At 40.5% G+C, this 21,573-nt stretch overlaps 1 protein-coding gene across 1 annotated transcript; it reads left to right on the forward strand.

The window, feature by feature from the left end:
- The first annotated feature begins 698 nt into the window (after positions 1–698).
- Positions 699–1,493, forward strand: LOC135118570 (uncharacterized). The gene has a single exon (XM_064040948.1). It carries the CDS (start codon positions 699–701, stop codon positions 1,491–1,493), a length of 795 nt encoding a protein of 264 aa, XP_063897018.1.
- Positions 1,494–21,573: the final 20,080 nt, after the last annotated feature.

Consider the following 21,573-nt stretch of genomic DNA (forward strand, 5'->3'; position numbering starts at 1 on the left):
ACCTGCTGTTCACCACCGCCGCACTTTGCATTACTTATGTCATTGTAGCTTTGCAGTTGACGCATTTTGCTGCTTAATATGTATTGCTATTTTAATAATTGTGTTGTGTGAAATAAAGAGATGTAGTGACCTACCTATATTTATATATGTATTTATTCTATACATTCTAGTTTGTCTAACTTCTCACTCAATTTAAATTCTTTTCCTATGTTTACTTTCATTATTTAATTATTTTTGTTTTGTATAAATTCAACGGACACGGACAAACACATTTGTTTTATTAGTAGCGACCAGCGAGCGACCGGCCGGTTCGACAGCTACGTCACAGCGGCGCGAGAGCGAGACCGCACTAGGCGGCGTTGCACTCGCGCACGCGGGACAAGGCCCGTTGCACCAGTCGGCTTTCGTTCGCTGCGCTAACGCCCACATTTTTAAAACTATCAACCGTTGTGCTTTTCGCTTTGATCTGCCTAGATCTAGAATAGACTGTATGTTCTTTTCTGTATTCTGTGCTTGTGACTTTCTGTGCTGTTCTCCTTCTGACTTTCTCTTCTGTGTGTGTACAAACTGTACGTGTACCTACTTGCGTGCTGTGCATAATAAACTGTTCTGTATTGTGTCCCTGGACTGCGTTATTTATCTCCGATACACGTCACCCTACACACCTACATTGGTGACCCCGTACGAGCACGACAACAATGTCGACCAGCAAGGCTGATGGCGACTCTGCCGAGTCATGCCGCGTGGGCGTGCGAGTCCCACCGTTTTACCCGGAGAAGCCGGCGCTGTGGTTCGCGCAGATGGACGCACAATTCGCACTCGCGAATATCAAAACGGACGAGACGAAGTATTACTACGTCACGGGTCATCTCGACCCAAAGTACGCGGACGTTGTGGAGGACATCATCACGAACCCGCCCGCCACCGACAAGTACGAGAAGCTCAAGGCCGAGCTGATAAAGAGGCTGTCAGCTTCGCGCGAGGAGAAGGTGAAGCAGCTCCTCATGCACGAGGAGCTCGGCGACAGAAAGCCGTCGCAATTCTACCGGCACCTCCTCAACCTTGCCGGTCCAGGTGTTCCGGAGGAGTTCCTGCGGACAATCTGGACGAGCCGTCTGCCAGCAGGTACGCAGACCATAGTGGCGTCGCAGTCCAAACTGGACTTGGCCGAGCTGGCCGAGTTAGCGGACCGCATCCACGTCATCGCCGGTCCCGCGCAGGTGGCATCAACAGCTGCCGTCGCCACCGCACCGTCGTCGTCCACCAGCGGTCTGCACGCCGAGATCGCCGCGCTTAACCGGCAGATGCAGGCAATGGCGCTCAAAATCGAGCGGTTGTCCCGCAACAGAAGTCGCTCCCGTAGTCGCTCACGTCACCGGTCCAGCTCTAGAAGATCGCAGTGCTGGTACCACCAGCGGTTCGGCGATAATGCTAAAAAGTGCATTAAACCGTGCGACTACACTACGTCGGGAAATGTGAGGGGCAATCAGTGATGGCGGCCGATGATTGTCCGAGCGCTGGTCGCCTGTTCGTCACCGACCAAAGGTCAAAAATGCAGTTTTTGGTCGACACAGGCAGCGACCTCTGCGTCTACCCCCGGTCGGCGATTGCGCGACGAGTAGAAAAAACCGGCTACGAGCTACGTGCGGCGAACGGCTCGGTTATAAACACTTACGGTTTTGTGCAGTTAAATCTAAATTTAGGGTTGCGCCGTGACTTCGCCTGGCGATTTATTATTGCGGACGTTACAAGGGCGATAATAGGTGTGGATTTTTTGTGTTTTTATAATTTGGTTGTTGATTGCAGGAACCAACGCCTAATCGACAACCATACAACGCTCTCCACCCCGGCGTCGCCTGTCCGCCGCTCTGATGATGTGTCTTCGGTGAGGGTGAGTCTCGGTGATTCCGCGTATACACACATACTACGGGAATTTCCCGACATCACTCGACCTCACGGCATACATCACACATCTAAACACAATACAGTACACCACATACGTACTACACCAGGGCCACCAGTATCTTCTTCACCTCGCAGATTGGCCCCGGACAAATTAAAAATCGCGAAGGCCGAGTTTGACGACATGTTGCGGTCCGGTATCTGCCGTTTATCCGAGTCACCGTGGTCGTCGCCTCTTCATCTCGTTCCCAAAAAAGGCGATGGATGGCGCCCTTGTGGCGACTACAGGATGCTGAACGCTCGCACTGTCCCGGATCAGTACCCTATCCGGCACATCCAGGACTTCGCGCACAGCCTGTCTGGCTGTACCATCTTCTCGCAGATTGATCTGGTTAAGGCATATAACCAGATTCCTGTGCATCCTGATGACATCCCGAAGACTGCGATCACGACTCCGTTCGGGCTTTTCGAATTTCCGTTCATGACGTTCGGGCTTCGAAATGCCGCACAGACGTTTCAGCGCTTCGTGGATGAGATGCTCAGGGGTCTGGATTTCACGTATGCCTACCTTGACGATTTTTTGGTCTTTCCAAAAGACCAAAAGACTCACGAGCTGCACCTGCGTCAGCTGTTCACCAGACTGCGAGAGTATGGTATGGTCATCAACAGCGCTAAATGCGTGTTTGGTGTGTCGGAGGTCAACTTTTTAGGTTACCACATCTCTTCCAAAGGGACGAGACCGTTGCCTTCCAAAGTTGAGGCCGTCCAGAACTTCCCTGAGCCAAAAACGGTCAGGGAGCTGCGCAGATTCCTCGGGATGCTGAATTTTTACCGCAGGTTCATCCCGAATGCAGCAGCCTGTCAAGCACCGCTAAACAGCCTTCTCTCCGACTCCGTGAAGGGTTCACACCCTGTTAACTTCACAGCGGACCAGCGTGAGGCGTTCCAGGGCTGCAAGGACAGCCTTTGTCGAGCAGCACTGTTGGCGCATCCTGACTGCACCGCCAAGATGGCGCTGGTCACAGACGCATCTGACAAGGCCATAGGTGCAGTTCTGCAGCAGCGTACCGGAGGAGCATGGGAGCCTCTGGCATTTTTTTCCAGGAAGCTGAGCGACGCGCAGGTTAAGTACTCTCCTTACGACCGCGAACTGCTCGCTATTTACGAGAGTGTGAAGTACTTCAGGCATATGCTGGAGGCTCGTGACTTCGTGATCTACACGGACCACAAGCCCCTCACATTCGCCTTCACCTCTCGTAAAGAGAATTGTTCCCCACGGCAGTTCCGTCACCTGGACCTGATTGCTCAGTTCACCACTGACATCAGGCACATTTCAGGTAAGGATAATGTCGTGGCGGATACCCTTTCGCGGGTTGAGGAGATTACTCAATCTGTGCCCGTCGAGAGGATCGCCGCAGCACAAGAAGAGGATCAGGAGCTGAAGCAGCTGCTCACTGGGGAAAACTCACTGCGTCTGCAGTTGGTTAGCGTCCCAGGCTCACGACAGCAGCTGTACTGCGACCTCAGCACCGGCTCGCCTAGACCTTTTGTACCCAAGGAGCTGCGCAGGTCAATTTTCCTCAGCTTGCACTCCTTGAGTCACCCTGGTACTAAGGCGTCTGCCAGGCTGGTTGCCGACCGCTATGTTTGGCCTGGGGTTAGGAAAGATTGCCGTGACTGGGCTCAGAGCTGTCTGGCTTGCCAGCGCTCTAAGACCACACGGCACGTCTCTGCACCACTGCAGACCTTTAAGTTGCCCCAGGCGAGGTTTGCCTTCGTCCACATAGACCTCATAGGACCTTTGCCATTGTGTCAGGGTTTTCGGTATTGTCTCACCGCCGTCGATCGCTTTACGCGATGGCCTGAGGCAATACCCCTGGCAGACATCACTGCCGAAACCGTGGCAAAGGCCCTACTATGTGGATGGATTTCCCGATTCGGCTGCCCATCGGATATCGTTACCGATAGAGGTAGGCAGTTCGAATCGGCTCTTTTCAAGTGCCTATCCGGCATTGCTGGCTTTCAGCATCGTAGGACCACTGCCTACCATCCAGCCTGCAACGGACTGGTGGAGAGATTCCACCGTCAACTCAAGGCTGCAATCACCTGCCACGCAGGCAGCAGTTGGGTGGAATCTCTTCCCCTAGTGCTGTTAGGCGTGCGCAGTGCCTACAAGGAGGACGCTCAGGCTTCTGCTGCCGAGTTAGTGTTCGGCCAGCCACTGCGCCTCCCAGGCGAATTCTTCGACCCGCAGGTCGAGGAGACGGTCGACATGACCGACTACCTTTCGAGGCTTCGGAGTATTGTCCGGAGTCTGCAACCAGCACCAGCAGCCAGACACAACAGCCGCCACAAAACTTTCGTATTTAAGGAGCTGGCCACTGCCACTCATGTGTTCCTTAGGGACTGCACTGCTGGTGGTGGTCTGAAACCGGCATACTCTGGACCTCACAAGGTGCTCGAACGAGGTGACAAGGTGTTCAAACTACTGGTGAACGGTAAACAGGCAACAGTATCGATAGACCGCATCAAGCCGGCCTTCATACTGCGTGACCCTGACACCACATCATATTCACCACACAACACAATCACACAAAACACACCACTGTCACCACTCAGCAACAACACTTCACACTACTCACCTGACGCGGATAACCGAGGCTTACCTTCGTCTGACGATGGCGTCATCAGAACGTCGCGGTCAGGCCGTCGCGTCCACTTTCCCGCTTATTATCGCCCTTGAAGGTCTCTGGAAGGGGGTGATGTAGTGACCTACCTATATTTATATATGTATTTATTCTATACATTCTAGTTTGTCTAACTTCTCACTCAATTTAAATTCTTTTCCTATGTTTACTTTCATTATTTAATTATTTTTGTTTTGTATAAATTCAACGGACACGGACAAACACATTTGTTTTATTAGTAGCGACCAGCGAGCGACCGGCCGGTTCGACAGCTACGTCACAGCGGCGCGAGAGCGAGACCGCACTAGGCGGCGTTGCACTCGCGCACGCGGGACAAGGCCCGTTGCACCAGTCGGCTTTCGTTCGCTGCGCTAACGCCCACATTTTTAAAACTATCAACCGTTGTGCTTTTCGCTTTGATCTGCCTAGATCTAGAATAGACTGTATGTTCTTTTCTGTATTCTGTGCTTGTGACTTTCTGTGCTGTTCTCCTTCTGACTTTCTCTTCTGTGTGTGTACAAACTGTACGTGTACCTACTTGCGTGCTGTGCATAATAAACTGTTCTGTATTGTGCCCCTGGACTGCGTTATTTATCTCCGATACACGTCACCCTACACACCTACAGAGATTTCATTTATGAATACTTTTATTTCAGTTGACTTCATGGATCCCATCTCATAGATTCATTACTTTCTACGCAATATTATTACTAGTGGCATCTGAATTGGCCTTGAATTCATATTTTTGATAAACGATAATGTAAAAATAAAACCCCATTTGGCTTGAAATATAAATAGACATTCCATCTACTTTACATGTTGAGCTAGTATGATAATAACATTATCTAGCTACAGTTTTATACTTAGTATGAAATTGATGTCCAGTTGAAGTAGTCATTTTGAAATCATGATTACAATTCAAAGCTTCCTATCTAAACACAGTCTAACACTACGGATGCTGCAAATTATAGCATTTCTCCGGCTATTTTACGGGAACTATGTAACCATTAGTGAATCAAGAGCAATCTGCTATTTGGTGAAATTGTATTGCATTGGCGTCTGTTCCTCCATTGCTCTTTTTGGCTTCTATGCTATCACTCAACTATACTCCTTCACCATTATTTCTTTCACTCTCATCGACTACTTCATGACTGCCCTTATTTTTGTCGTATTCAGTGATCAATCCATCCTTCACTTTTTCAGTGGCGTTCAAACTCAAGACAGAATCATTGGCTTCAAGAAAATGTCCTATATTAACAAATACATGTACTTTATCTTATTCTGCACTTCCTTCATGAGACTTACTTTTTTAATTCATCGGATTATTACTAGCTATCGCTCTAATCTCGAGTTTATTTTGGTCGTTTATATACTAACAGCTACGGATCTTAATTATTTGTTGCTCATTATCATTTTTTCTGTACTACACAATCGTATGAATCGTCTGAGATTATTCTTAGAGTCAAATTCGATCCCTATTAATATTACTGGGCAGAATCAAATTGCGATCAGTATTCAAAATGTAAAAAAAGGTTTAATTTACTATGATAGGTTGTTGGATAATCTTCAGAGTTTGGATAAAATACTGCAGTATCAGGTAAGTACCTGTAGTAGTTTGTGATGTATGGGAGCAAACCAACGTCGTCCTGCCCGAATCGTCAATCTCACGGAAAAAGCCGACGAGGCTCTGGCGACTGATATGTGGCGGTACAACCACCACGCAGCACGTGAGTGGCACATTAAATGCCTTGCTCGGAGATGGGCTTTAGCATCTCTTAGTCAAGTATCAAAGTATAAATGTTTTCTCTATAGGATTTGTTATTTCTAATATTTCACCCAATTTATAACATAGCATTCAAGGCTCCAATAAATAAACTCAATTTTGTTTTATTATTTTAATCTTGTAATTTTTCAGTTAATGGTCTACTCGATAACACAATTTTTAAGAATATCTATGATGTCTTATCGTTTAATTCAGCAATTTATGGTGGAGGTTAGTGACAGTCAGATTTTTTATGCTAGCTTATTTTTTATTATTTTATTATGTATATATTTATTTATTATTCTATAGCCTTCTCGATAAATGATGACAACAATGATAACAGATGATGACACCCACTAAAGAAGACAAAAGTTAGAAAGGAGATCATTCAAGTCTCGAACAATTTGTACCCAAAAATGAAAGTGCCGGCCAAAAGAAAAAAATAGTAGATTCTTGTAGAGAATAATGCCCTGAAGATTTTTTACTATTACAAGAATCGTCTACAATTAACCCCCCGGCTGCTATTTGACTTTGAAAATACCAAAAAATCTCACAATGTTTGGAGCATTACATAACGGCCCCAAACTGGAGAAGGCAGCCGCTGCCTTCAAAGGACTCCTGCCCAACCTGGGAAGTCATCAAATGACTTGGGCTGTGGGGAAGTCAGACACTTACAGATTAAAATCCATCATGGTGAAACCAGGGTCGCGGTAATTCTTTCGAACAATCCCGCAGCCCCAATAGGCTTTGTCCCCGCTAAAAATATCGTACAATTCTTGTCGAAGATGTCCTGAAGATATTTTACTAATATAAGAAACATCTTCGGTTAACCCCCAGACTGCTATTTGAGTTTAAAGTGTGAGAACCGTGAATAAAAAATCTATACTTGAATGTTACGGAAAATAACGTCCACAGTATTTTTTTAACTAATCGAACGTCTACGATATACCCCCTCCTGCTACACCGAGTAGACTTACTGATTTAAACCCATCATTTTCCTTCTGATAATGTACCAAGGCCGCGGTAACTCTTTCGAACAATCCCGCAGCCCTGGCTGGTTCTAACCCTGGTGGGCCCCACTGGGGTTTGCTGACTGTCTGAGGAGGGCTTGACTTGTCAACGCTCGCCGCCGAAACGGGCCTCTTGTCTCCAAGGAAGCGGAGGGACGATAAGCCTCCCTAAAGTCACCGCCCACACCCAACGCGTGTGATGTCTTCCACGTCTACCTCAGCGGATGTGATGAGAGGCGCGAACTCTCAGTTATTGCACTGCCTCCTTCTCTGGCATGCTGCGCAGAAGGAGACGAAGGTATCCCATTCCTCCTCGCCACTATAGATTTTCCTTTGGCTCCGTCTGTGCCTCCGTCTCCTTGGAAACAGCAGGTGTCGGTGGCGTGCATTGTTCACGCCCCTCTCAGAGAATCAGTAAACCCCAGGCGACCCCCAAAACCTGGCGGGGCTTCGGTGTTCGAAAGAGTTACCGCGGCCTTCCTGCATGGTCAGAAGGAACACAACAATCAGTAACAGGCTCCTCGGTGTAGCAGGAGGGAGGGGGGGGGGGTATATCGTAGACGTTTGATTTGGTGAAAAAAAACTGTGGACGTTATTTGCCGTAACATTCAAGTATAGATTGTTTATTCACGGTTCTAACTTTAAACTCAAACAGCAGCCTGGGGGTTAACAGAAGACGTTCCTTATAATAGTAAAAAAATCTTCAGGGTATCCTCGACAAGAATCGTACGATATTTTTGCGGGGACAAGGCCTATCGGGGCTGCGGGATTGTTCGAAAGAATTAATAATAAATAATGGCATCCACGGCCAATTTCGGCCAAGGCGCTGTTCTCATTTTAAGGAGATCAGCCAGCTGCGCAGGACATATTATAGTGCATGAGCATTTGCGCAAACACAGGTGCACTCCCTATTCCTTCCCTCTCATAACCCGATGGGACGGCAATCCGACACGACCGGAGAGAGATCAGGCGCAGGATCGACATTTACGTGCTCTCCGATGCACGGGTGAATCAATCACCAACTTCCAGACTGGCTGGGGCTACTTTGTGAAAGTTTAAGAAAACCCACAAAGCGATTTCGGCCCGACCCAGGAATCGAATCCGAGACCTCGAGCACAGCAGCCGCGCTTGCAACCACTAGACCAACGAGGCAGTCTAGAGAATCGAATGAGTCGAAAGAATTACCGCGGTTCTGGGTACCCCATGATGGGTTTTAGTCAGTCTTCCCCACAGTGAGAGGGGAGTCATTTGATGACTTCCCACTTTGGGTAGGAGTCCTTTGAAGGCAGCGGCTGCCTTCTCCAGTTTGGGGCCGTAATGCAATGCTCCAAACATTGTGGGATTTTTTGGTATTTTCAAAGTCAAATAGCAGCCGGGGGGTTAATTGTAGACGATTCTTGTAGTAGTAAAAAATGTTCAGGGCATTATTCTCTACAAGAATATATTATTTTTTTACTCTGGCCGGCTTTCAGTTTTGGGTACGAAATGGATGGGAAAGTTAGACACTTCTAACAGTTCAGCATTTTTCAAACGATATATATTTTTTAGTATATACTGTTAAGAAGTAGATACAATCAATGTACTTGAACTGATACCAACGGCACTGTTTGTATTTGCTCCATTGATTTTTGTGGAAGCGACAACATATGAAGTGGAGCGAATTAAGACGATCGTTACGACTCAAATTCTGAGATGCTCAGGTGAGATCTGTTCGTTCCTCTATCTTTTGACCAAGGTTAAGCAACGCTTGTTGCGGTAGTTCCGTGGCGGGGTGACCATCTTGTCATGAAGGTTCTTGTTGTCATTTAAACATTCAATCGTAACGGGAATCAAAAGCCAGAACGTCTGACAACTCTTACTTAAAGTAACAGGTTGTCTAGTTGCCCACTTTAACGGAGTTGCAACGTAGTTGGGAAAAAACTCGGCAGATTTATAGCGTTTTGTTTTGTAATATTTATGAAGTAAAATTGTCATCAGACGAGTGTCTCCGGTTCGAGCTGCAGACGGCGCTGCAGTACGTGCGCCTGCGTCCGTTCCGATACACGCTCTGCCGCGCGGTGCCGCTCGACATCAACCTTATATTTACCACTGCATCACTGTGTATTACTTATGTCATTGTAGCTTATCAGTTGGTGTATTTTGCAAAATAATTGAAGTTGCAATAAATGTACTGTGTGAAGTGTCTTTGTAATTTCATTTATTCTATCTTCTAGAATATATTGAGAACGCAACACATAAGTTGGTGATAGAGTGGCCATGCGGTCGTGTAGTTTGAACGCACCAGCATTTTCACACTGGCGGATTTTCAGCTCAGTTTTCCAAGCGGATCGTATGAATGATGTCGTGCCATAGCAAAGAATTGACAACTATTTAGTTAGGTACCGGTACCGGAATATGTCGCGACGAAAAACCGAGCTTAAAATCCGCTATTCCGAAAGCGCTGTAACATTGTTTTTTAGTAGCCTTGACACTATTACTTATAGTAGAGGGAGATATTTAATGACATTCTATCTATATAAAGGCGGTTTACACAAGATGGACACATTTAAAAAGATTATCTGCCAATAGAGATGTATTCCGACATTATTATGCAGATATCTATAATCTCTTTAGCCGAGTATTCGGTATTCAGTATTGATATTTGTTTAGAAACTCACCACACATATGTTTGACTATGAATTACCAATGATTTGACAAACACTCGACTTTCACTGCGAGTGTGAACCTTATTTCTATAGAGATAAGGTGGTTAAAGTAAATAGATGATCAATTTAGATTCCCTTTGACTTTGAATATGCTTGATTCAAAGGACTGTGATATGATCTCCGTATGCAGTATTTATTTATGTGTTTGTATTTATGATCTATTTATGTTAAGGCTATGTTAGTCTACATGTAGACTGTGTAACTTGAAAAGAAGACCAGAAGTACCTAGTATCCTACAAATGTGAATGTTTGTATGTATTGGACGGTGAAATGTGTGATAGTTTCTTTTCCTTCTAAAAAACTACCTAACGGATTTTGATGAAACTTTGCAGATGTACAGCTTGAATTCTGAATAAAATATTGGCAATTTTCATTCGGGTCCGGGAATAGGACCACGGGACGTATTTGTATTAAAAATAAAAACTATAGGTACTTGATGTAGCAAGAAACCATTGTCGAGGGTAATTTCATCAGCACACGTCCAATTTCCAAGAAATCTATTGTGTTGAGTAGCAAAAACAGCGGGCGGTCAACTAATTCGATTGTGAACTACGGATTACAACCCTTCGGATACCACTACATTGAATACTCAAACCTAACTTCTTACGAATAGAATCGATTTTCCTTCAGCAGTAATAATGCATTTGAATTGAAGATGCTTTTTTGAAGTAAAGGATTTTAGACTTTGTTGTCCTAGGTTTAAGGTGGAAATTCAATTGAAAGGGTGAGTATCGTGTAAATATTTTCTAATGCAAAGAATTTGCGAACTAATCATAGGGCACGTGATGCGACCCGCTGTGAATCTATGGAGAATGTTCATGATTCATTTTATTTGATATTTTGTTGTAATGTACGGCTATTTATTAAGCTTGGGTTTTTAATAGTTTGAATAGATTTCATGGGAGGTTTTTAATTAGTAAAAACAACAATGGATATTGTAGTGTTCGCCCTACCTGTGTCTCTGTAATTACCATCCGATAATTAGGATATCGGCTCGCTTGCCCACATGACGTCTTACTCCCGTGCCACACACTCTCCCGGTTTCCCGCCAACTGGCCATAGAGTATAGTGTGCACTCTCCGCGTCTATGTGTCAACGAGACGACAGATATCGGTGATAATACAGTACACTACAGATAAAAATTAAAAAAAAATAAGAAATAAAAAAATTTACAAATATTAAAAGGTGAAGGAAAACATCTCGAAGAAGAAACCTGGACTACCTATATTGTCTGAATCAGCATTGAACAAGCGTGGTGATTAACTTTTCGTAACCCTTTACTCAAATCATATTTTTTTTTAAGAAAAAAATAAAAACTAAATATGTAAACAAAACACACTTCAATATTTAATACACTATTATCAATTATAACTTTAATGACTGGTTTTATTATCACAAAATTCGGGTACCATCTGCGCAAAGGGTTAACCCGTCAATAACTACAGTTGTTAAGAAGTAACCGAGTTACAAATAATTGGATTAACCACGTTGCATTCAAGCGTAGTGGAATTTATTTGAATGGCATGTCATTTAACCCTTTACTACTCGGTGCTCGAGGGAGTTTTAATTTTGGTCCTAATTTAATTAAGTGTTTTGTATTGCGACACTAAAATTGAAATGTTGTGTTGGTAGGTCTTAAATGAGGAAACTCAATAATCATATTTTTTTACTTGTACGATTATTACATACATTGATACATATTATTATTGAATACATTGATTATTACATATAATTAAAATCTTTGGAATGCAGACACATGGGTAAGTTTTCATAATCAAACACTATGTTATTGTTGAATAAGTGATCGGAAAATAAATTAATTTTCAGACTTCCTTTGTAACTTGTAAGGGCTAAACGAATTCCTTTGATTTGATGAATTCATTTATAGCCCTTAATATTCTTTTAAAAAAAGATAACTTGCTATCCATTTTTCACACAAAAATTCCAAAATTATTTTCCATAAAAAAACAAACAATTTCACGCCGTTAAGCCATCATTCGCAGTCACATTTGAATATTTCAAAACACCCAATCTACATTATCTGTTCAAATATAAAAGAAATATACCTCATGCCAACGGGAAATGCTTTTATATTTGTCAACGTCACATCCCCACGGTACAGTAACAAAAAAAAAAGAGAGAAAAAAAAAGAAATTGACATGACATTTTTTTTTTTCAAATGAACCGTGACGACGTTGGTCCCTCTTATTAGATTAACAGGTCGATTTGCAATTCTGTATGTTCGTACACATGTTTATTTTACGGAAATGAATCGCATTTTCGCGTTAGGGCGATGTGTTGACTCAGCTTATAATACGTATTATTTATTTGGAATACCTTTGGAGTTTGTACGTAATTGATACGTGGTTGGTGGAGGGTTAAGTTAAATTGTTTATGATTATGATGTTGTTTTGTTTTGATCTTTGTTTCATCATCATCATCAGAATTCATATTGTCCCACTGCTGGGCACAAGAATCCGCTCACACAGACAAGGATTGACAGAAATCTCATTATAATTGGTTAATACTTAAGTCAAAAACCAATCTAACTACGATTATGCCTTATTCACAATTTTCCAAAAGTCACATTTCTATACAACTTCAATTAACCCTGTAACTGCATACTGGTCCAAAATACCGACCCACCGTTAAAGTCAACGGGCGCACACTCTCGACTTACGTGGTCACATTGTTGATAGCGAGCCTTAATCCAACCGCACATTAACGGTCCGTCTGCGCGCGACAGCACAATACGAACCATACGTTAGTACTAAATAAGATTCGCTGCGGATTTGCGACTGAAATACGCAGCTTGGACTGTGAGATATACTTTATTGGAGGTCTGAAGTTCGTGAATTTAGGTGTCAGTTTCATACCTACGTACGTCCGTTGGTTAAGTTGGAGTTTCACAGGATCTCTATAACTTTTGCACTACTTTTTTTGTAACTTTTGCACTGTAAATACAATATTTACCAAAAACTTAAGGCACTAGGATATGATACTAATAAATGTGTACAAATAAAAATATCTAGCATTTACGAGAGAATAATATTTAATTATTATTAGATGATAATACAATTTCGCCCATAAATTCGTAACCACCCAATATCACCTGAACGGCATTGTAATTAAAGAGAACGTGAATGTATAAGGAAGTTCAGGAGTTGGCGCTAGATAGGCGTAAATGGAAGGAGCTGCACCGACAAGAGCTGGGCTCTTAAATTGAAGAAGAAGGTGTTGTAATGTTGATCATCTAGTACAAAGTTAATTATAGGGTAATGTGTAAATGTATAGAACTGTGTACTTCTCGTGTTTTCAAACTATACTCAAAATCTGTTCTAATAATAATATTTGCGACAAATCGCAAACCTACACCCAGACTTAGCATATTAAGTTGCATCCAAGACCACCGTCTTACAACAGTTAATATTAAATTAAACTTAGACGGAACCATTAGGAGACGTCGAACGCATTTGCAGGGTTAACGCGAACAGTTTGGCTGTGGTCATTGTGTGAAACAGTTTTCATTATAACTTAGTAAACTAATTTACGTCGCGTTCAGAGGGTTAAGAATCATTAAGATATTGCAAGTAAATTGAAAGTACCTTGTACTGAGCTGAACTTTTTGCACCACATATGATATTGTATATACGATATTTGTAACTTTATATTTTATTTATTTACTAAGTTTTGTAAATTGTGTGAAATAAATATTTTTTGGGAAAATATGTATTTCATAATTGTTATCCTGAATTTCTTGTTTTCAGTTACACATTTTTATTTGTTGTTTTAAATTTACAAAAATAAATAAATTCTCGGTCAACTTTGACAAACATAACTCAAAAACTGCGATTGTTCAACTATATTCCATAATGTTTTACATGATTTCAATCTTGTACTATTTAGCTAAAATAACCTCCGACAGACTACAGGGTCATTGCCCTCAATAAATAACTAAAACCGATACATAAATAACCCAACTAAAAAATGGAAAGTACAAATTGAAGCGACTATTCACGACGTACCACTGATATCATTTTAATTGGTACAAATTCCGGGCATCTAGTACCTCGGTATGTAATTTGTGTACCATTAGCATGTGATGGCTCTATTACTTACTCTTTTATTTTATTAATAGCTTTTCGAATACGGGTTGTTGGGAAATTAGTCATGGGGTTTATTTTGAGTGTTTTTTTGTTTTACCGATTTAGAATAGTAAGTTTTTCACATTGATTTAGTGCCTATTTGACTTATGCCCGTTTTCACCAACAATCTCTTAATCTAAGTGCCACTTAGAATAAGGGCTCTCCCAATTTTGACATAAATAACTATGTATAAGGGACACCTAAACTTTGGTGAAAACGAAATTCTTATTAAGTGTTCCGTAAATGCTCTTAAGGGATCCCTAAATTTAGGTTAAAATGGGCATTAGATGTCCAATCTACCGATGAGCCATCTATGACTCGTATCTAAAATGACGATGTCCTTAACATAGTAGATAGGCACATGATTTCAGTAATAGTTACAGAAGCTTTATAACAACCTGCATAATTCTATGTGTTGTCACTCATGTTTATACAAATAGAGTACCTATCTTGTAAGCTGAAAAAAATAATTTGTTGGGGGAGGCCTATGTCCAGCAGTGGGCTGCAATTGGTTGGTGATGATGATGATGACGATGAATCTAAAACTACGCTCGAGCCAAGCTTAGACGAGCTCTTGTTTAAATTGACATGAAATATTGTAGATCGATACAAAACCATAACAAATTATCTCTCCATCTCCAAACTGAACACGAATATAAAACAGCAATTACCCTTTATCCTAACCGACATAAAACTTGTATAGGTGTTTTATTATTCTCCCATCATTTTCTCATACAAGGCATTGCACTTTTCAGATGGAGCCGAGACGGTATGGCCAATAAAAACTGTCGAATCGATTGAGCTGTCAATACGTAATGCAATTGTTTATTGTTTTGAGAAACGTAAAGTATACGACCTTAAAATAGGTGTGGTAAAGGGTTCTACAGACAGGAGAGACGATAACGCAGCGTTTTGTTCCTTCTACGTGAGAGGCTAGTGGTCAGAATTTCTATCACCTAATCCTAATGGGACATTAAGTTTCTGCTTGATCATTCATCACTTCTTGCCTCAACATCACCTAAATATTTTATTCCAAAACAATTATAATATTTTGATGCTTCTTCAAAATACAAATAATGGTATATTCTCAGGTAAGTCTATTCAAAATAGCGAAGGAACCCTTTCTACCCAGATGAATGTTCAATACAAACTCGACTGAATTTTATCTTCAAAAATGACTCCTACAAATTACAATAGCTTTATAATTACAATATTTCACGCTGCAGGATGATGTTGTCTATCTGAAAAGTATCTTACACTGCGGTGTTTCAGAAATTGTCTCGTATATGAAAGGTTTCAAACCGTCATTGAATTTACAGCTGCGTCAAATGCGATACCTATTTTGATGGTTTCTCGAATTATTTATTTAAATTCAGCAGATCGTCCACTCTATATTGAAAGGATATATTAGAAAAATATCAGTGTACCGCTACTTATTTAGAAAGAAATTAACATTAACGAAGTCGTGTTCGAAACACGTAAATGTCACATTATGCAATAAGAATGTCCCGTTCCACAGTAATGAAAACACTAAGTAAATTAATTCCACCGACAGAATTAAAAAAACAAGCACCTTAATTATTCAAAACGGACCAACCCTGCAATGCTTATGCAAAACAGAAACGGCAAAACCAAAAACGAGAGACAATATTTATACCTCTCACGTATCATTGAACACAAAAAACGGTACCACAAATGTATGCAAATTTTTGTGCGTTTTAGCAAATACTTTATATTTGCATAAACGCTCAATATTAGATGGTTCATTCGCATATTAATAACGATTATGAACGCCATTTTAAAAATGTCGGGGTGCAAATGACCGCTCGTTTTCGCTGTCACCATTTGAAGGGTTGGCGATTTTTCACGTTTCCAATATAAATGATGTGTGAAATAAAATTATTCATAGGTGCATAAATTAATAATGGACGGCTATTAAAAGTAATGAAAGCAGCGCACGTAGTCACCCTGTGGCTATAAGAAATTAAAAATTTAACAGTTCTTAATTTCTGTCTATCATTAAAATATTCAGAATATCATATTTTTTGGAAAACCTTAAGTTTAGAGTAGGTACCTTAAGAGCATATTTTATAAAATATTTGTTTCTCAATTTTACCGCATTATCCACATCAAGTACCTAACCAAGTAACTTACAATTAAATAGGTTTATATCATTTCAAAACGAAGATAAAATAATATTGCCTTGTAATCCAAAAAGCCATAGCAATCAAAACAAAGCATCCGCGTGACACACAATATCGTAAACAATTAACCGGAGTGCAGCTTCTAACATTATTGTTAAGCCTATTAGTGATACAGGCGTCTTTTGTCTTGTGTCTGTTGTGGATTAAGTTATAAGTGTATAGCGGCTGCTAATATACAATTTTGTCGTCCATTCGAATATTCCATTAAAGACTATGTTTTGTTACCGTAGGCTTTCTAGGAAAAATTTGAAGCCTGATGTTTATCGGAGAGCTCTGAAAATCGGATGTGTGTGAAAGCACTGTAATATGTTAGATTTGGTGGCCAGATTGTCATTTCCATCCCGAAGTAATGTTACAGTCTGCAACAATGGTCCATGAACATAATAAAGTGATAAAATACCTGGACATTCGAAATCTACCTTCGGTAAAAAGAAAAACAAAAAATACATTTATTACGGGAAAGTAATTATCGCGTTATTCATGACTACAAAACAACTTGAATATCATAGAATGACAAAAGTCGTCGAACAAAGCTTTTGCATGTAAGATATAATGTACATTTCGAAGCTTTTCTGTCTGAATAACCTCTCTGTGTCAGCGTTGTTCATCAATTTTCAGGAGACGATAAGAAGAAACGGAACATAGTCTTGTATAAGCTTATTTATTAGTGTTAATAGAATATGAATTATATGTAACAGAATCCATTTCTGATCTTTGCTCATGACTTACACCACTCACCATCTTGGCAACATTGACGACTATTTATCAACGTCTCGTCTCGCGACCATCCGATTACACCGTGACATTCTTATTTCTATCCCCCTTCAGATTTACTTATAATTCGCCTTCTGACTTCTCTTTATTAATCTTACAAGTCATTAATTAACATCAATTCGGATTATCTATTAGAGTAAGAAAATGTTTGCGTTAATTTTGTTTGAAGTTTTCGTGTTGTGATGTTGAGAGTTTTATTATGATTTTATAATTAATATCTTTTGTATTTTTTTGAGGAATTATGTCTTAAGTAATTGTGTATAAGGGATGATTGGTTGTGGGGAAGCTTCTTCCGTGTGAACATGGGAGTCGTATTAGAGTGTCTACAAACTAAAGAATTTTGTCGAGTGTATTCGCAAAAAATCCTCTAAATTGCAGTTACAACGCATTTACCTACAATGAACATAAAAAATACAATAACTAAGCTAAGCTATAAGTCCCACCTACCATTTACCAGCTTCAAAGAAAATACGCAAAACAAAGTACCACATACAAAAGTACCAACATTTCGCTAACAAGGCGTTACATTTTTAACACTCCCCTGCCCACTCTTAACCCTTCCGTGTTCACAGCTCTACATTACGCTACTGACCTATAAAGGGTCTTAGGGACCCCAAACACTTGACAGTTTTTTTCAATTATTCAAAGTACTCTTGGATCGTGTCTTGGGGTAGAACGAGTGGGGTGCAAACTAAGCGTTATAGTCTAGTTTCTAGGTATATTTTCTTGTTTTACGGTTGACTAAATGTTGCGAAATGGGTAGTTCAGGTGGAAAAAAGTGGAGGCAGCAAAGAAAATTATTATTGAAAATTCAGACTTTTACGGAGAAGTTTCGAAAAAAAAATATTTAAAGCTCGAGTTTTCCAGGTTTCCTCCAGATGTTTGCTCTAACCTTTAGAAAGTCAGTGGTGTCTAAAATATAATTCCTTAGATAGTAACATGGATACCAATGTAACTTTGGTACAGTAGACTGCACATTAGTAGTAACTGCCATGCACCTTAACCCAATAGTAATAAGTACGATTTTCTTATAAAACTGTTACCACTGACCTGAAGTTGACTGTACGAATTTACTCAAAGTTCTTTTGGCAATGATTTCAGCAGCATTCAAGTTTATACATATCGTGAAAAAAATATTCCTCATAATCTAGGTCCGTAGTATCGTTCTACTTAACCTGGTTTACTTTATAAGTGTCGTCACAAAGTAAAACCCATTCAAAATGGAATGCACAAAGCTAATTAAAATGAAAAACGACTTCACCTTAACAGTGACTTCATCACGAACTCCTTTCTAGAGCTACACTGTGACTAGATTTTGACCTAATATCCTAATTTATAAATACGAAGTTGGTTATTCCTTTCTTCTTAGCAAGTAACTCTAGCCAGCTCATGTACGAATCATAACGGATTATACCTAACATGAGGAATTAAAAGGGTAAGTATTTTTTTATTTGAAATCCTCTGTCCTAGTGACCGCATTAGGTTAAGTAAACTGTAACAGTAGTTAAGTATGAATAAAAACAATTTACAAAAGTACCAACCGAAGCTTAGCAGTAAACGTCATCCCACACACTTCAGAACATTCCAGAACAATTGTGTGCTATCGCTGCAGGTTCTATTTCACATAAAATTATATTACTGTGTGCGTCTTAGTCTTAGTCCTGTGTTATATCAGACCTTGGGTGAATGTCAAGGACTGTGTTAGGTTTGTTACTGATTGAGCACTTTTCTATTGGGTCCTTGTTAGACTTTTGGGTTGTGTTGGCAGTATTTGCTGAAAAAAGAATTAGATAATCAATTATTTAAATATTGTATAAATTTTATTAAATAATTATTGAATTATTTAATAAAAAACATTTTATTTATCTGTGGAAGCCTGTGTGCAGCAGTGGACGTCCTATGGCTGAGGTGATGATGATTTTATTTATTTCTAATTTGGCTCTGACTTTATATTCGTCAAGAAATGCCAAAATTATTTAATTCTGAGGCTCTAATATTTGAACTATAGGTACATATATTCGAATAAAAATAAAATACATTTATTCATGGCCAAATTAAGGACCTCCTTTATTTTAGGAAGTCGGCAAAAAATGTGTGTTAAGATTAAAATAATAAAAATAAATTATGTTGAAATCCAGAGTCGAGCCATAAGCTAATATATTTTTAAGCCAATCAAAACGGTGGAGTCAGTAACAAACCTAGCTTTATTCAATGTGAATGTCAAGGTCAAGGTCAATACTACAAGATCTAGATATTCACGCTGAAACATCTGAAGGTCGATCTTTGTTAGAAAACTATTGAAACTCCGCAGCGAAAGGAAATAGAAATTGTATTGAACATTATGGTGGATTTATTAAGTTGTTGGATTTGAATGTCAAGGTCTGTGTTTCCGTATCATTAACTTGTGTTAGTAATGGTTCTATATGTTAGTATTCGATGTAAGTTTTCAGGAAAGGTACTTACGTCATAAGTTTGTTTACATGGAACTAGTTTGAGAGCACTGTAATTTGATGTTTCCTCAGAGCTAATTGTAAAGTTACTTAATTCCATTGAAACGATCCCAGCTTGACTGATGTTTTAGATTTTTTAGGTCTCAGGCATCAACGATATCTTTTATGATACCGTTTTAATCAAACTTCAAAAACACGCAAACAAAAAAAAAAACAAAACACTGCTTTCTGGGACCGCAGCCAAATTACACAATTTAAACTCAACATACCACAAAAGAGGTTGCGTTTAAAAAAAGGGACGAAAAAACAAAAAGCCAGGCATTGTCATGTGACACATTACTTCGCATTTTTCCCGCCAACCCGTTGGTACATTTGCAGAATTAGTGCGAGACCCTCGAACAAATGGAATGCGTCCGGCCCACAACGGCGCAGACGGCCTAATGTCCGTCCATCAGGCCTCTAAATGGCACACGTCATTTACCAATTACCTCCCCCAATCATCCGTCTACATCGCTTTGTTTATCATCCATTGCTTGCTCACTTAGACTACCTTCAAAATCAGCACTAGCTCAAGCAGAAATGTATGTCGAAAATTTTTTTGGGTCAAAATTTTGTCGCTTTTGCTGTAGAAGGTTTTGTGTCCAGAAATTATGGTTCGAATCCATCTCAAGCCTCAATGACGTCATTCGGCATCGCAATGACAGGGTGGCGAAAGGCATGCAATAGGATTTGTCTATACAGGGTGTGTGTTGCGGTGTTTTGATGAAATTGCAGCGCACCCTGTGTAATGTGGAGTTATTTGACTATTGATTAGGCAGGGTCTGCATAGGGTGTGCATTATTGCAGTCTGAGTACTTTCTGTCATTAATTTGTTTTGGTATGCCACATGCATCAATGTGGATAAATTATTAATTGAAAGTGTGGATGACTAACGTAAAACCACAATCAACCAAATATTATTTAACACTTGCCGCTTTATTACATAGCTTGCCTAGCCAACGGATTGTTTACACATTTTGTTCAATATAGTTACGGAATCCATCAGTGGGCAGAAAACTTACATATAGAACCCTGGAGATGCATTTCCTAATGACATCAGGCTATAACACGAACAAACACACATGGCAGGCCGTTTACCCCTAATACCCTATAATCCTGCACACATCTGCAATGACCTAGTTATGCCCCATTTTTCTGTAATTACTCACCGCTCTTTGTCGACATCCCCTCTGGGGTTCGCGGTGTTTGGCTGCTATGTGACTACTGTGACTTAGGTGTTGGGATCCTAGGGTTCTATCGAAAAGTTTTTTAATCTCAGACAGCCCAAACCCTCCTCCTTAAGAACTCGGTTGGACTTGGACTTAAGAAACTCGGAAATTCCGCAAAATTTCGATTCCTGCAGCCAACTCGTGCAATGAACCAGATACAAAAAAGAAAAAGACGATTTTAACATTCAAATTTCTAGTTAACTGATGACTCTCAGTGTGAATATTTCACTGTTAATCCTTCATTCTTACATTTGGTATGCTAAATGATGCTGTAGCTAATCCAAAGCTCCTTTTGCTCAAGTCCAAACTTCCAGCATCATCAAATACAAAATAATACTCAAGTCTCTACGGATGATCACCGTCACCTTCATACAGTTATGTACTACATACCTGGTACCCTACTCTTTGAAATTATAATGCTAGGGGAGCCAGCAGTATGAAAATCATCACGCTTTTGTCAAGGGAAGTGGTAGCAGTCACGTAGGTATGGATGTGTGAAGCAGGGAAGATGATTGATGGTACATTGTGGCATGCTGCAAGCACAAATGCTGAGAGCAAAGGGGAAGAAATATATATTTTTTGTTTTAAGAAGTTTGCTACAAAAGTAACTGAGAGTGATCAAAGTCACACGGTTGTAGGTATATTAGTTAGGTCCATATACCATAA

This window comes from Helicoverpa armigera, chromosome 23 (assembly GCF_030705265.1).
Source record: "Helicoverpa armigera isolate CAAS_96S chromosome 23, ASM3070526v1, whole genome shotgun sequence".
Taxonomy (NCBI): Eukaryota; Metazoa; Arthropoda; class Insecta; order Lepidoptera; family Noctuidae; genus Helicoverpa; species Helicoverpa armigera.

Coding starts and splice junctions, on each gene's coding strand:
- LOC135118570 (XM_064040948.1), top strand. CDS start 699: ATGTCGACCAGCAAGGCTGATGGCGACTCTGCCGAGTCATGCCGCGTG.